Source organism: Equus asinus, chromosome 28, assembly GCF_041296235.1.
Source record: "Equus asinus isolate D_3611 breed Donkey chromosome 28, EquAss-T2T_v2, whole genome shotgun sequence".
Lineage (NCBI taxonomy): Eukaryota > Metazoa > Chordata > Mammalia > Perissodactyla > Equidae > Equus > Equus asinus.
This window is the reverse complement of record NC_091817.1, coordinates 40,592,163-40,608,122: the sequence shown is the minus strand read 5'-3', so window position 1 is coordinate 40,608,122 and position 15,960 is coordinate 40,592,163. Positions and strand designations below refer to the sequence as shown.

The window sequence follows — 15,960 nt, the reverse complement described above, 5'->3', positions numbered from 1 at the left end:
TAAAATTCAACAGAAGGGTATGTTTGCTAAAACACATGAGGATGTCATCATGAGGATAATGTCCCTCCTCTTCTCTCATTTATACATATTCATCAGATCCTTCCAATATCTTAGCCAGTTATCTTTAACCATCTTAGTATGTATTGATTTAGGTAACTACCTTCAAAGCAATTTTCGTCTGTTCACTTCCTCTCCATGTCTGGTAAAAAATTTAAACAAACATGTGCTGGGTGCCCATTCACTGCTCAGCCCTGCACTAGGCATTGGAGATATACAAATGGTTAAGTCATAAATCATGTCACCAAACGTTCAAGCCTCAGATCTTTAAAGAATGTAAAGAGAGAGTTTAGTGTGTGGATCCCATTCTTTTTGGAAGCAACGTGGGTTAGAACAGGGAGCATCTGTATAAATAGTTGGCACTGTGGGTTGCTCTTCCACTCCTTATGTCACTTTGCATGAATCACTTAAACTACCTGGGTCCCAATTTTCTCATTTGCAAAATGACTTCCCCGGGCTAAACTAATGTCTTCCACTACATCCTCTAGCACTGTCCTGAAGCACATCTCTAGCACCTGAAACCCTACACTAGCAGAAAGATGACCTACTCATCTTTATAACTTCCAAAACTGGCATAATACATGGGACATTGTAGACGCTCAAAAAAAATTTATTGAATAAATGACATCCCATAGTAAGATTCATTTATTCAAGTAAAGAGTAGAATCTTCTTTCCAAATTGAAAAATCCTGCATGGAGGCAAAGATAAAGCAATCGAAAGGAGAACTTTTCTGACCAAAGTCAGGAGCGACAGGCCCAGTGGCCAGCCTGCTCCTCCCACTGTTTCAGCCCTTCTGTCCCAAACCACAGTTGTGATCTGAAGTTCTCCAGAGGCCTAGACTTCTGCAGGGCACATTTTAAAAACCACTGGATTTCATCATCTCTTCGGACTAGTGTTAGAACTGTACAGAGTACAGAGAGAAGCATTTAAAGTATTGAAATTTGATCTCCTAAATTGCACTTGAGGAATAATATGCTTCCTAAAATGCTTGCCTTTCCCAAAGTGAATCATTTACACGTAAGAAGTTGCTGACAATTTAGTCCACAGTAGATTTACCTTAATCTGGGAGAGCAGCAGCTTGCCCTCATAGGGTGGTGGGTTACAAGCTCTTGTCACTTATTTCTGGGTGTTCTCTAGTACAAAGCAGGGTAAAACAATCCTGGGAATAACTGACTGCTGTCAGTTAACCCCAAGAAATAAGTGCGTGGCTTGACACCAAATAAAAGTGTCTTCTGCTTCTGGTTATTTTTATATGTCAGAGCTTTATAGAATGTCTTCATAGGGAAGCTCAGTAGAAACTAAATGGAAAACACACCTTCACTTTTATCTCTGAGTCATGAGGCTGTCCAATTTTAAAATGCAGTCTCCGTTACAAACATTCATTTTCCTTGGAACCTCAACTCTACATGTTTCAACATTTGCAACAGGTGGATGTCAACTTAAATAGTTCTGGCCCCGTTGATTTTCTCGGTGGCCAAGGAAATACCTAAGGGTAATCAAAGATTTATGTGATTGTCTTAGGTCTTAAATTTTTTAGGCATTATTTAAGTCCATCAGTCAAATTTTTATTTTGAAGTACCTACACATACATATAAATGACTTGGAGAAAAGTTGCTAGTTTTCACAACTCTGTATTATATTTCTGCATTACCCAGGGAAAAACTACTCATACATACACACACCCCAGCACAAAAAGAAATCAATATTGGTTTGGCAATCATACACATTCTGAGATCACTACAGATACAGTCATTATAAAACTGGATAATTTCCACATTTCTTTTATTCAACTTATTCCCCACAACGTAAGTCTGGCATAAAGTCTAAGGAGTTTCCCATTGAGCTAGTGTACTTGTTAGTCATCTGAAAGATTTAAAAGTCAGCTTATATTTCAATAGTCTTTAGGATATTATGTTTAGACCACCACATTATATTTATTTTATTAGGTTTAGGAACATCAAGAAAAACTAAACCTATGTTACTTCTGCACCCCACATAGCTAAATTTAGTGAGTGTGTGTTGTGTAAGAAGTTAAATTCCAAAGTGGTAGAAATGTGAAAATTGAAGATCAGAGTTGACATTTACACACGTCCTTGTTGAAAAATAATCATGTAATCTGAAGTAGACATATATATGCTAGGCTTTTTGTGCATGGCTGAAAACATAATGGTTTTTCCATTTTGAAATTGAAATGTAGGTAATTTAAGGTTACTGACTTTGTTCCTTGTTTAAACACAGTGCAAAGGCCCTGTTTGACACATAATTTTAGGAGGCCTTGACAATAAAAATTTAAAACACAAAAACTTTTTTTTTTTTTAATGCTTAGCTAGGGAGTCAACTTGGAGATGACACATGCTTTAGAAGTGACTGCAGATTAACTTTTTTGCTAGCTCATGATCTCTCCCTCTCTTCCTATCTTTCTCTTTCTCTCTCTCTCCTTCCTCTTTTTTTCCCCTCTCTCTCATTGTCCCTCTCTTTCTGCCATTCCCCTCCCTCATTCTCTCTTTCTCCGTCTGTCTCTGTCTCGCTCGCTCACACACACACACACACACACAGCAGTGAATGAGTCATGTTCTCTATCAAACTGTCATGCAGTTGGAGGGTAGATGAGGAAATTCATCATGAGTGTTTCATTATAAAGTAACTTCATCTCTGTCTGATAACCAGTGATTCAGGATGACATGATAACACAGGTTGCTGTTCTGAGACTGAAATATGATCATCTGTGTTTTTACAGCATTCCTTTTTAGAAAAGTCTTAAAAATAAAAGCTCTCCTTTATGTTAAGGATTTTTTTCCTCTACGTTAAGCAGCACAGGGGGGTGTTCGACTCTTTGAAAGTCCATTCCTATTTAATTGTATACCAAGGGAGAATCCTGAAGCTGAAAAGTGCAGCAGCCTTTGTGATGACAGAAAGTGAGAAATAGGTTAACCACAGCTAGTTTCAAGGCAGAAAAAGACATCTAAAGAAAATTACTATAATAAACAACTTCCTCCACTCTTTGGCAAAAGGAGATGATGGGGTGGCGGGGGACCAGGTGGACGGGCACATTGATCAATGAGATGACAGTGTGTGAGCACCGCAGATGGAGTGTTACCTTCTCATCTCCCTCCTTCCTTGTTGACCCTGCTGTCTGAATTCTCCCCAAGGGAAAGGGGCTGAAATGAGTAAAGATGTGCCTTGAGATACAATCGGTGTAAGGGAAAGGAGATTAGCCAAGTAGCCTGGCCTGAGTGAAGACACAGAACACAAAAGAGGCAAAGAAGTAATGGAGAATTAATTCAGAACAGATGATCAAAAACACAGACTCCAAAGGACAATTCAGAGGTGATTTTGTGATGCCACATCATTTGTCTAGGTTGCCATTTGCTATTTGAAGTGCAGGCCTCCAGTTAATTCACGGCAAATACTTTGGTGACAGGTCAGAGAACACTGTTTCTCAGAGGAATGCTGGTGAGTTGAATTAGAACTGTAGTCGAGGTTCAACGTGTCAGCCCACACCTTTGAAGCTGCCTAATAGATGCGTTTCCGAGGCCCTGATCAGGGTATTTCTTGCTGTCTCTTGTCACATCCAACTCATTCACACATAATAGCAATGATGATACCTGGTCATGTTCTTCAAGCTTTGGAGCAAACAAGAAGGCAAAGGCAACCGGCTGATTTTTAATATCACAAGCCTTCCAAAGATCACGGGAACTTACAAAAACTTGAATTCCCACCACAAAACTATCCTTTCCTTGAATTAGTCAACGTATAACATAGGGTGCAATTTGCAATTTATTGGGAAGGGCCAATCTATAAAGCATATCGTATTTCAGTTGTTAAAACAATGGTTCAATGAAACATTTAAATAAGTAAATAAATGCAGGGGGAAATGGATTGAGGAGATTAGAAAGCCTGGATGCTTACAGCAGATATTAGCATGCTCAAGAAACAGAATTTTCAAGTTTGAAACCAGTCGCGCAATGTAAATGTTATGGCATGCTATTGAGTCCTAGTGACAAAACCTTTTCAACACTTCATCCAGTTTTTAGAATTTTAAATTAGAATCCCAGACATTGTATCTCAGAGCTGGAGGGGCAGTTTCCCAAGAGTTAAGAGGTCAAATGTTGGAGTCGGACAATGTCAGAGACTTGAGTCCCAGTGTTGCTACTTATTAGCAATATGACCCTGTGTATTGGTTTATTCATCTACAGTGTTGGGATATTGATAGCCCTGCGCCTTCCTCATAATATTGTTATCAACTTTAAATGAAATAATACATGTTCAATGTTTTGCCGGGCATACAGTAAGCACAATCAGTATTGCTATTATTATTTTTAAAGCAATCAAATACATTATCGAAGGCAAGAAACAAGCTTCCTAGCATAAAATAAAAAGCCAGTCTTTTAAAGGCTGTCCATAACTCTTTAATTTCCATGGGAGAATTAGAACAACTTCTTTAAAAGAGAAAAAAAAGCCTTAAATGATGAAACAAATACAAAGTTAGTTGAAAGCATTTATAGTTTTGATATTAAAAATTAAAAGTGGGAGCAAAAGAAAGAAAGCTTTTCCCCCAAGATTACTCAGTGTGTCCTTTGTTTTAACTTGGTGTGCCCCAAGCAAAAACTGCATCCCCCTCCTTCAGAGGGCAGTTGGTAGAGTCCAACCCTGTCTGTGGTTTTCCAACTTAAGAAGCTGTAAATTTTATAACTCTGCACCCTGCGGTCAAAGCTGCTGAGTGTTGTGTCTGAAGTCAGGTGGTTCGTGTGTTCAAGGTAGACATTAAGCAGTTCTACTGAGGACCTGGAAGCATTTAAGGACGTTGCTTGCCAGCTGTAAATTAGAGACCCAATGCCAGTTGGCTGGAAAATTCTCTGGACTAAGTCCAATTAGGTAGACTGAATCACTGGCGGTCTTTGCAAATTTGTACGTTTAACAGCTCGGCTGTACAGTCTGACGTGCAGCGCGGGATGGTTCAGAGCAGGTGTGTTACGATGTTATGCCGCGGTTGGGGGCGGGGGAGGGATGTGGCATCCCCATGACCTGTAGGGCGTTTGTCTTCTCCACTAGTGCTGAAAAAAGTTACCGATTGCTCTTAACAAAGTCACTGAAAGTGTTTTAAGATAGACCTGAATGATGGGAATTATCATTTTCAAATTGGGTATTGTCCCAGACGTGTTCCTCAGCATTCACAGAGGCAGTTAGAATCTTAGCTATGTGGTTATCACACATCATCCCAGGATGCTCCTGCTTCCCAGCTCCCGTGGGAACAGACTGTGCTCGAGATGATGGTCATGGTCGAACTGAGGTACGTAGGTAGAAACAAGCCCAGAAAATTGGGGGCTACAGTCTCTACCTAGGAAGAGCGAACAAAGTCTTATTAGGCTACAGGGTCATTTAAAATTGGGGAAATTTTAAGTTGTGTCTTAAAACAGAATCAGGTGAGGAAACTTCAAGCTCACAGTTGGGCAGGGTTGGCTTCTGCAAAGTCACACAGGACCGCATGCTCAGAAGGGCCCTATGTTTGGTTTAACGCTCTGCTGTCTCCAGCTTGAAATTCTTCATTTTTTTTAAACAAGAGGCCTTGCATTTTTATTTTGTACTGGGCCCCACAAATTAGGTAGCCATTCCTGAAGGTAAGATATTTTTTTTTGAACAAAGTCTACTCTTTTTTGAGAACAGGGGTGAAGGAGGGGCTGCCAGAGATTCTATTAGCCAGATGGATGGTTTATTTCCAGAGGATTGACTATTTGCCAGCATCAAACAGTAAGAAATGAGAATGACTGCTGTTTATTCTGTTCTTAGTCCCTTTTTCCCTCAATACAGGATAAAGAAAGGAACAGAGAATGCCTTAATTATCCTTGACAAGCAAATAAAATAATTGGCAGATACTCCTCTTTTAGATATTTGGCTTTGGTGTCTATTTATTTAAATAATTACTATTTTTAAGAGGGCTTTGTGAGCTGATGTTAAAATAAATTCTTAAGTCAGCTTTCTGCTGGTTTATACAAATATTGTCTTTTAGGCTACGTGATTACACATACAACTCTGCATGTGAATTTATAGCTCCATAGACATTATAGTCAAGCATTGAGTCATTTAATTTTTTAAAGTTGAGAGTCATTCATTTATACATCCATTGAATGCATTAATATGTTCAACAAACAAAATAGGAACAATATGTCCTATATGCCATTGGCTATAAAAATATAATAGTAATACAACAATAACCAGCTACTATGTATCTTATGAGTTAGTAATTTAAAGTTGCATAATGCTGTGAACATTTACAGTAAATCGTATAAGTTATTTCTCTTCTTGCCTTGGCTGGATAAGTAAACATCTTATTACTTTGATAATATGAATGGATTAGTCGCCGTCTTGCTATTAACTATTCTATTTACTGCTGTTTTTACTTTCAGCTCAAGAATTTTTTCAGAGGATCTTTACATATTTTTGTTTCAACTATGAAGGAAGGGAGGTGGAAAACTCAATATAAAAGTTTGTTCCTTTTGGGGGAATAGAAATCCTCCAAGAAGGCAAATTCTCTTTTGTTGTTTTATGGGTTCTCTGCTGAAATCATCACCACGATACTTTATTAATTAAGTGACAGGTGCAAAGCTTCTTTAGGGTCATAGGATTCTTCTCTCCCAATTTCACAGAAATTTTTCCCAATTTCCCCTTGCAGGTTGTATGGCACTTTGTTTTTAACCTCTTAAGTAACTGTCATGTGTTATTTTTATGTGTGGACCTGTCTCATCTCCTCCTCTAGAGAATATGGCTTCTTCCCATCCCTGGAGACCATGATCATGGAAATCAGAAGACAGGATGGGAGCTTAGACAGCGAAGCAGCAATAGTAACACAAGTTGAGATGTGGTCAGATTTGAGGTATATTGAAAGTGAAGGTAATATCACTTCCTGATCAGGTCGATGTGGGGTGTGAGAAAAACAAAGGAGATCAGGGTGCTCCAACTGTTTATTTTGGCCTAAACAATTGGAAGGGTTGGGTTGCCATTTTATGAGATTGGGATGAACAGCCCTTCAGGAGACAGGAAAGAAAACCACAAGTTCACTGTTGGACCTTGATATACCTTTTAAACGTTAAAGTAGAGATCCCAGTAGGCAGTTGAATATGTGAATATGGAGGCCGGAGGATGGGTTTCATTGACAGCTGTGCTGTCCAATGGTAGCCACTAATTCACATGTGGTTATTTAAGTTTAGATTTAAATTAAATAGAAAGTATTACTCTTCAATCACACTAGTATACTAGTGCTCAATAGCCACATGTGGCTTGTGGCTACCATGTGGAACAACACAGAATTATAATACGTTATCATCATTGCAGAAAGTTCTATTGGAAAGTGCTGGTGTAGAGTCATGAATTTTGGAATGGTCAGCATGTGGATTGCATTTAAAACCACAGGACTGGATGAGATCACCCAGAGGAGTGAATATAGATAAACAAGAGACGAGGTCAAGAGGTTTGAGGTCACTTTGACATTGAATAGTTAGGAGATACTGAGGATTCAGCAGAAGAGACTAGGAATGGAAGTCAGTGAGGCAGGAAAAGAACTGAGAGAATGGGTTTCAGGTGGTGAAAAAAGGAAGCAGGCAGTGCAGTGCCGGTGATTGGTTGAGTAAGACAAGGCCCATCAACTATTGGCTGTAACAAGGTGCCCTTGAAAGAGCAGTTTGAGTGATGTGGTGTGAAAGGATGCTTGATAGAGAAGGATCATGGGCAAATGAGGAGAGATGCAGAGACAGAGAGTAAAGGTAACTCTTAGAGGGATTTTTGCTATAAAGTGAAGTAATGAGATGGGACATGAGCTAGAGAGATATGTGGAGATAATTTTCTTAAGAGGAGAGATATAATAGTGTGTTCGGATGCTGATGGGAATAATCCAGTAGCCAGGGAAATTTCAAGAAGGCTCAAGAGAGAGGGGTTAATTATAGTAATGATCTTAAGTCAGTGAGAGAAGATGGAATCTGGAGCATGGTGGAGAAGAATCTAGATTTAGACAGGAGCCAAGATAGGGCATCCTGGCTAACAGAAGGGGGGGAGGAGTGTGTGGGTACAATGTAGAAACAGGTTGACAAGGGGGAGCTTGTGTAAATTCTCTTCTTGATGGTAGCATTGATAATTTATGGCTAGCCTTACTGGAGGCATGGGCAAACTTGACATATTGGTTGTTTCTGTTGGTTTCATAGTGATGCACTTTGATCTTCACAGTCTAATACAGTCTAATATTTTTTCTTAAATCCATCCTGCTGTTCACAGCAACATTTGAAAATATTTTAGAGTGAAACCACATGCTGTGTATGACTTAGGCTCTACAATCTGTCTAAAAGGTGAAAGTAGACTTAAATCACCAAAATGTTAAGTCCCTGAAACCCCAAAAGCAAGAACTAATGTGGTTTTTTTATTTTCTTGCACTTCCTTTGGGAATCCCTTTCCCTATGGCAAAGAAGTCAGAATCTAATTTGAAAGGGGAAATGGGGTGGTCCTAGGAAGTGGAGATCAGTGAATGGATTTCTTTCTCTAGCGCACTTACACTTGAATTTGCCTCCCTTACGTGCATGTCATGACACAACTCCTCTGTGTTGTAACATCCTGCCTGGTGAGCCCTAGCTCACTGTAACTCTCATGCATTTCACCTATACTACACTGCCACACGTATACATGTGGTGCACGGCATTATTTTCTCCCCTGCAAGATCTGGGCATTTCTATTACACACAGAAAATAACAGCCAAGAGTGTTACATTTGAGATACTACTTTAATTGAAGGAGGAATTGAGTTGAAATATCAGTGAGCATCAAGATTATCTTCTGAAAGTAAAACTTCTCTCAAAATTCTGGTTTGATTGTCAATAAAACTCTAAAGTGTCTGTGTTTACTTAATATCGCCTGAAGACATTAACAGAAATGCTGCAAAAATCTCAAATAAGGAAAGCATGCTATTTATTCAAAATGTATAAAATGTTATAACATAATCAAACACATGATTCCAAGAAGAGTTGTATGACATAGCTGAAGAAATAAGAAAAGCAAAGATTAGAAAGATCCTTAGAACTAAAAGACCCTTAGGACCTTGATTTTGAGAAGGTTTTCACTGATGACTAATGAGAATTTGGCATTTGTCCTTTTTTTTTTCAGTGAGGAAGATTGGCCCTGAGCGAACATCCATGTCCAATCTTCTTTTTACTTAAGGAAGATTGTCCCTGAGCTAACATCAGTAACAATCTTCCTCTATTTTGTATGTAGGACGCCACCACAGCATGGCTTGATGAGTGGTGTGTAGGTCCATACCCGGGATCTGCACCTGTGAACCCTGGGCCCCCAAAGCAGAGCGTACGAACTTAACCACTATGCCACCGGGTCAGCCCTGGCATTTGTCCATTTTAATGGTACTAATTGCCGTGTTTTGTGTTTTTGTTTTGGAGAGATTGAGGGTAATAAAGATACATCTACTAACATCTTGGTTATTTCTGGGAGGCACCAAGATTTGTTTTGTTGTCCACACTATGGAATCTCTAGAGTCAGCCATAATATTCCTGGAAACATTTAAGCTAATAGCAAAGTGGAAACCATTTTTTAGCATCCTAAGGAGTGGTCTGGTATAATGGAGGTCCTTGAACAGCTGCCATCCACCCAAGTTTAATTGAGGTGGGATGCCACCAGACAGAGATAGAGCCAGGCATCCCTATTTTTAACTGGAAATCTGCTTTGCTTCTTGAACATGAATGCCCAGTTCTGGTGGTAAAGAATTTTCCACAAGACTCATGGAGTGGGAGAGAACCAGCTATTTTATCCCTACTTTGAGCTTGAAAGAAAAAAGAGAGTAGTAGTTAAGGAAAGAGAGCATCGAGAAGGGAGGCAAATAATGTTTGCGCACATCAGACACAAAGTGACACATTGCAGTGTTTGCCCACATTTTGTTAGAGGTCCTACATTTTATTTTAAGCTCATTCACTTGTCTTCTGTGTGATCCTGCACAAGTTCGTTCTTCTGAGTTTTTTTCCACTGAAAAAGGAGACAGCTACATTATAGAGTTGTTAGAGGTGTGTTTTGAGATAATACGTAGAAAAAGCCCAGCAGGGTACCTGGCACTTGAGAAGTGCCAGTGAATTGATTGTTCTTATTTAAGTAGTCAGACTTGAAAGGATCAGATTTATCCTGAGTCTTTGCCCTTCTGAGGTTAAATCCATTCCAGTTTATATATTACCAATCCCTACTTCTGATCATATTTCTTTTTGTCTTCTCATCCTGGGACACAGTTAACAGACACATCCTCTTTGGGCAAATTCTGTGTGGAAATCCTAGTGGAAACCTGCTAGGAATCTAAAGTTGATGATAGGCAACTCCAAGAGGGGTATTCTAAGGATTTTGGAGTGCTTCCCTTGTGTCCAGCTTCTACTGGCACCCAGGAGAAGGATTATAAATTGTGGTCCAGGATACATCATACAAGCGTATATCTGTAGATTGAGTTGCAGCCATTATCTGTGGGGCATCACTGTGTGTTAGTATCATGCTAGGCTTTCAAGTTTATCGTGAAGGTTGAGACCTCATAATATTACCTTCTTTCTTTCAATATAAGGTTAAAAAAATATTTTTTATTTTACTCATGGGTATCTCTAGAGTTGAGGGTTGTGGGCTTATGACAAATGTCAAATCAGGTTTCCCTATTTACCATCTATCTAAATCACAGTTTTGATGATATGGAGGTACACATTCTAAAGCGTCATGGGAAAACTTTAAATCAACATGAAACATACTTGAGAACAATGATGTGAACCAACTTTAAGGTCAAAATGTCATACAAATGTGTTTAAAATGTTCAGCGAGATTTTTGGAATTCCAGAGTCTGACCTGTATCTTGATCTCTGATTTGTATCTTACACTCGCCAGATTCTGATGCAAGGCAAAAATCCAGGGATAGCTTGGAAGTATGCACTTCCCAAGGTCGTGAATGGAACTCAGCCAGCCTCAAAAAGACACATCCACGCCTGGAGTACAGTGCAGTCCGATTGCTCCGTCTCCTGTGGTGGAGGTAGTCAATTTCCTAATTCTGTCTTCCAAGTCTCTTATTAAAACAGGTTCTTTCACTCCAGGCCTTTTTGAATTGCATAGTTCAAATAAGCAACAAAAGAACTGTCCTTTATGGGAACCATCACTGTAAAAAGTAAATATTATTGTACTATTTGGGAATTTTCCTATGTAGGAAAGAACCAATTCTCATGAAACTCAAGTCAATCACAACCAAAACTCAAAAGTTATACATCTGAAACTTATGGGGAAAAATATATATTTATTTATCAATATAAGGATATATGTCTATATGTTTATATATTTTTTATTTCCAGCTTGCAGTTTAGTTTCTCCCTATCCTGACTTTTCTGTTGTTATAAACCTCCCACTGGGACTTAGAGAAGGTGGGGCCAAGACAAGTGAGAACACATGTAAGGTGAACTTAGGACGGTCCTCTGAAATGTAGGTATTGTGTCATTCCATCCCCTCGGGGATGAGGTCAGCAAAGTCTCTCTCGGTAGACAAGTGGATTAAATCTTGAGAAATCACCCTTAAAAGGAAGGAGGAACAACAGCCAACCTCTGGCGAGTAGAAGCAGGCATTTTACTTAGATCCAAAAATATCACCTATTTGTGTGTAAGTTAATCTTTGTCACACTTGTCACTTTGGGAAGAAGAATGAAAGTCCATAAATAGGTCCATGAAACCAGAGCATGAAGGTTGGTCAGCCATTTCCTCATTTTCAGAGCACCCTCAGCAAAATGGGGCATCTTAGAACCAAAGACAGGACAGAAATGTAGAAAATGAAGAAATTCTTATATCTGTAAGGCCTATTCTTCAGGAGCCTATGCTAATTAACAAAATATGAGGAAATACTTCTGTTTTAAAATAATTAAAATGTATTAAAAATGTATTCATTTTTACTGATAAACATTTTTAAGGCAATATGCTATAAGAAAAATAATCTCCCATAATTCTCTATCAGCAATAGTCAATGTCAATACTTTGTCTATGTCATTCTATTGTTTTCTTATGCAAACATAAAAACATGTTTGACATACTCAGACACTTGGCAAAGGTATCATTTTGCATTCTTTTTTTACAGAACAGGAACCATGCTATAGACATATCTTTACACTCTTTTTCACTAAGTCCTAGAGCATAAGCAGTTTTTCATATGTCAAATGTTCTTGGAGAGCATTTGCAGTAACTTCCTGGTATTCCAGGGAGAGCCCAGTTTCTCGGGAAGGAGAGAGATTCTACCCATTTTCCATTCACAGGGAATAAACCCAACCAAGGGGAGGATGCTGGAGAAGTGCACTGTGGGATTGCCCTTGCCTTGATTCAGCAGTCCCTTCCCATGAGTCACAGTCCATGGTGTGTACCAGGCGTCTGACAAGAAGAGTCCAAATGAATAAGTTGTCCAGCAGTAAACTCTTAACTTTAGGGAATCTCAGTGTGGTTTTGATAAGCGCCTCCTGAAAGCAAGCCTAGTTCAACCTAATCATTATAGCAGGAGTGACTTTTCATTGTTTCTCAGATTCCATTTTAAGGAAAAGTACCATGTAAATATAAATAAACACAATTGAAAGAGGAGGCAGCCTTCCTATTTGGGAAGCTGACAAATATAGTTATTCACAAAACAATGTATGCCTCTGATGAGAAGTCCTGAAACGAACATTGAAAGCAAGGCCAGTGGCGTGCCACTAAAATAGACAAACGACCAGAGTCCTAGCTGACAGGTATGAATACATATTCAGTGAGTTCAACTTTTTGTTTCTATATGCGTCATACTCTTATGGAAGTAGAAGATACTTCACGGAAAAGCAGAATCTTAGCATTTCTACACACACTTCACCAATGGCTTTTCTTTGAAGAACATTTTCCATTAGATGTGTACACCGTGAGTTAAAGCTTGTGGGATGTTGCCCTTTACAGCTGCTGTGTTTGCAAAAGGTTGTATTTATCACTGTGTGGTTCTAGAACCCACAGCAGTCTTGAAAACTAAGAAGCTACACGTTAAAATTATTAAAATATGAAAATTATCTCAGGGGAAAATGAGATTCAAATTAGTTGCAGATTTTATCAGAAGGAGGTGTTTTCACAAACTATATAGATTCTGTATCTTCAATAAAATATCAGAACCCTGGTAAATCGGAAGCTAAACTTGGAAACTAAATTGAATTGGTTATCTGTAATTTTCACTTTGTAACTTTTGATGTCTCGCTAGGTTACATAAGTGTAAAGGCTGTTTGCTTACGAGATCAGAATACTCAAGTCAATTCCTCATTCTGTAATGCAAGAACCAAGCCAGCAACTGAACCCAAAATATGCAATGCTTTCTCCTGCCCTGCCTAGTAAGTCATCTGGAAATGTCTTTCTGGTTAGATTTGTACTTGTCTGCCTGTATTGTTGATAGGAGATACTTAAAGCCACTGTCAGTGCTTCCAAGCAAAAGTAATTCAAAGACAGATAGAATGCCCGCCCCCCTACCCCCAAGGAAAAGTAATAGAAGAAAGAAGAAGATAGTTGAGGTTAAGATATATAACTTGAAAACTCAAATTTGCTGTAGACACTCATTTGACTCTGGCTTTGACTTTACTTTGGGATAAAAAGGCCTAAAGATGTCTTTTTTTTTTTTTTAACCTTTGCCTACAGACCCCTCTTCTCTGAACTAAACCAATCACAGATTTAAATAACACAGAATCCTGTATTAGTTAAATTTACATGTGGTTGTGTGCCTAACTTTTATATAGTCTTCCAAGAATTTAAAAATCATAATACTAAGCAGACCGTGAAACCCCAAATGCAAATTACACAGTAGCAAGACACAAAATAAAAAGAAAGGGGTAGAAGGCAAGTGGTCATCCACTTCTGATGAGGGTACAGTCTGGGGAGCTCAGTGGGTTCATTTTTGGATTGACTTTACTCACACTATTGTTTGAACCCTAATTTTGAGTAATCTTCCCAGCCAAATGGAGTCTCTTCTTGTGTGATTTATCTTCTGCCAAATGTATTTATATAAAATTGACAGAGTTTCTTCTAAAGCAATGTTGTCTTCACTAATGTTTCAGATCATCTTAATAAGTAGTGTTTGCTTTGTGGTGATGCAATTACATTGCACAATCCTTTTATATGCATACATATATTTTTTCCTTGTAAATAGTGTGTTTGTCATAATTGTTTGGGGCTTCAGCTCTCTGCCAATCCCCTATGCCCAATTGTCAACCTAGTTTTTCTCTTAGAATCTGGAACCAGCTGTATCCTGAACACAAAAAGGAGAAAGAAATTTGGAGGGCTTCCAGGGATTTTCCTCTTTTGCTAAGAAGTATCTGGTTCTAAGAAATATCCAGCGGCTGTAAGACGTGATTACCTGACAGTGTTATTGACCTTTATGGGGTAATCTCTCCTTTAGATGGGTGTGTGTGTGTACCTGTACATGGAGGGTTTGTCAGTACACGTAGGCTTGGATGGCAAGCTGATGTTTTCTTATTTTATGCCTCCTTACCATCATTGGTGATCTCTGCCAAGTGAACAAAGGGATCCCATTCATATGTACATCCACGAAAAGGAGGGGAGAGCTGAGGTCATGCCAAACTCCAGAACTTGCCTGAGGACTACATGTAGAAATGACATTCTGTGCAGTAACATGTTTACTGGCTATTTAAATGCAGAACAGGCCCTTGTAATGACTCTTCACACTTGGATTGGTGCAATGGGCAGGATCTCTTGCTCCCTTCCTTCCCTGCGCTCTATTATTCATATCTCAGTATTTTCTGTTGACATAATGGGGGCTTTCAGGATCTGTTCTTCCTGAGGGAGATACTAGAAATAAGGGCTTAGACTATTAAAGTTATAAGGACAAGGGAGTTCGTCTGATTTAACTCCATTATTTTCCCAAATAACAATCATGTCATATATCCTTATTGTATGCCAGCTCTGAGCTGAGAACTTGGATGTGGAGATGAATAGCTTGTAGTTCCTGCCATCAGTGAACCCACAACTGAATGGAAGAGATGGATGTGTAAAGAAATAATTAAGATGCAGTGAGATACATGCTATAAAGAGTTATGTATACAAAAGCAGTAAGGGAGAAAATGGACAGTGTAGGAGTCTGGGCTCTGAGGGAAGGGTTGAGACGGAATGCTGAGGTGGAAAGTGAGCCTGGGGCCCAAGTGCAGAGAGCCATGCATGTCATGCAAAAAGTCGAGGGCCAGCCCTGATGGCCCAGTGATTAACGTTCTGCATGCTCTACTTTGGTGGCCTGGATTCAGTTCCTGAGCGTGGAGTCATACCACTTGTCTGTTAGTGGCCACGCTGTGGTGGCAGCTCACATTAAAAAAAAAAAAAGAAGATTGGCAACAGACATTAGCTCAGGGATAATCTCCCTTAGCAAGAAGAAAGTCTATTTGTGTTATGCTCTTTCTGATAGTTTTACAAACTCATCCTATTTGCCACATAAGGGAAAGGAACTTGAATTTGGTAGACAAAAATGCCATTTTTATAGGCTAATGTTGAAACTAATAATTTCATAGTAACGTATATTTTCTTTGCATCTTGTTATAAGATACAAATGATGGTATAAACATAAGAAATTATGTCATCTTTCTTTAAATAAGATAATATGGATTATGCAATGTTTTAGAATACATATAATCCTAGAACTTGTGCACTAAATTCTCCAGACTAAAGGTCTTTAACTTCACACATTAGACTTGTGAGGGACATTAAAGGAAAAATTATAGGACCGGGAGAGGTGATAGAAACACACAGGTGTAACAAACACATATTTGGTCTTAGTGATGTTTTATTTCTTAAGATGGTACTTAGACTATTTGTAAATCAAGGTCAATTTTAGACATTGCTGCTATGACCGAAGTGTATAATGATC

The 15,960-nt window shown here is 38.9% G+C and overlaps 1 protein-coding gene across 4 annotated transcripts in view; it reads left to right on the top strand.

Moving 5' to 3' along the window:
- Positions 1-15,960, top strand: part of ADAMTS18 (ADAM metallopeptidase with thrombospondin type 1 motif 18) — a 126,025-nt gene that overhangs the window by 96,674 nt on the left and 13,391 nt on the right. For all 4 annotated transcript variants that reach the window (XM_070500796.1, XM_070500798.1, XM_014844305.3 and 1 more), the window contains 2 exons: positions 10,951-11,092; positions 13,300-13,426. In XM_070500796.1, the coding sequence (XP_070356897.1) occupies positions 10,951-11,092; positions 13,300-13,426 (269 nt within the window). The remainder of the gene's footprint in view (positions 1-10,950; positions 11,093-13,299; positions 13,427-15,960) is intronic.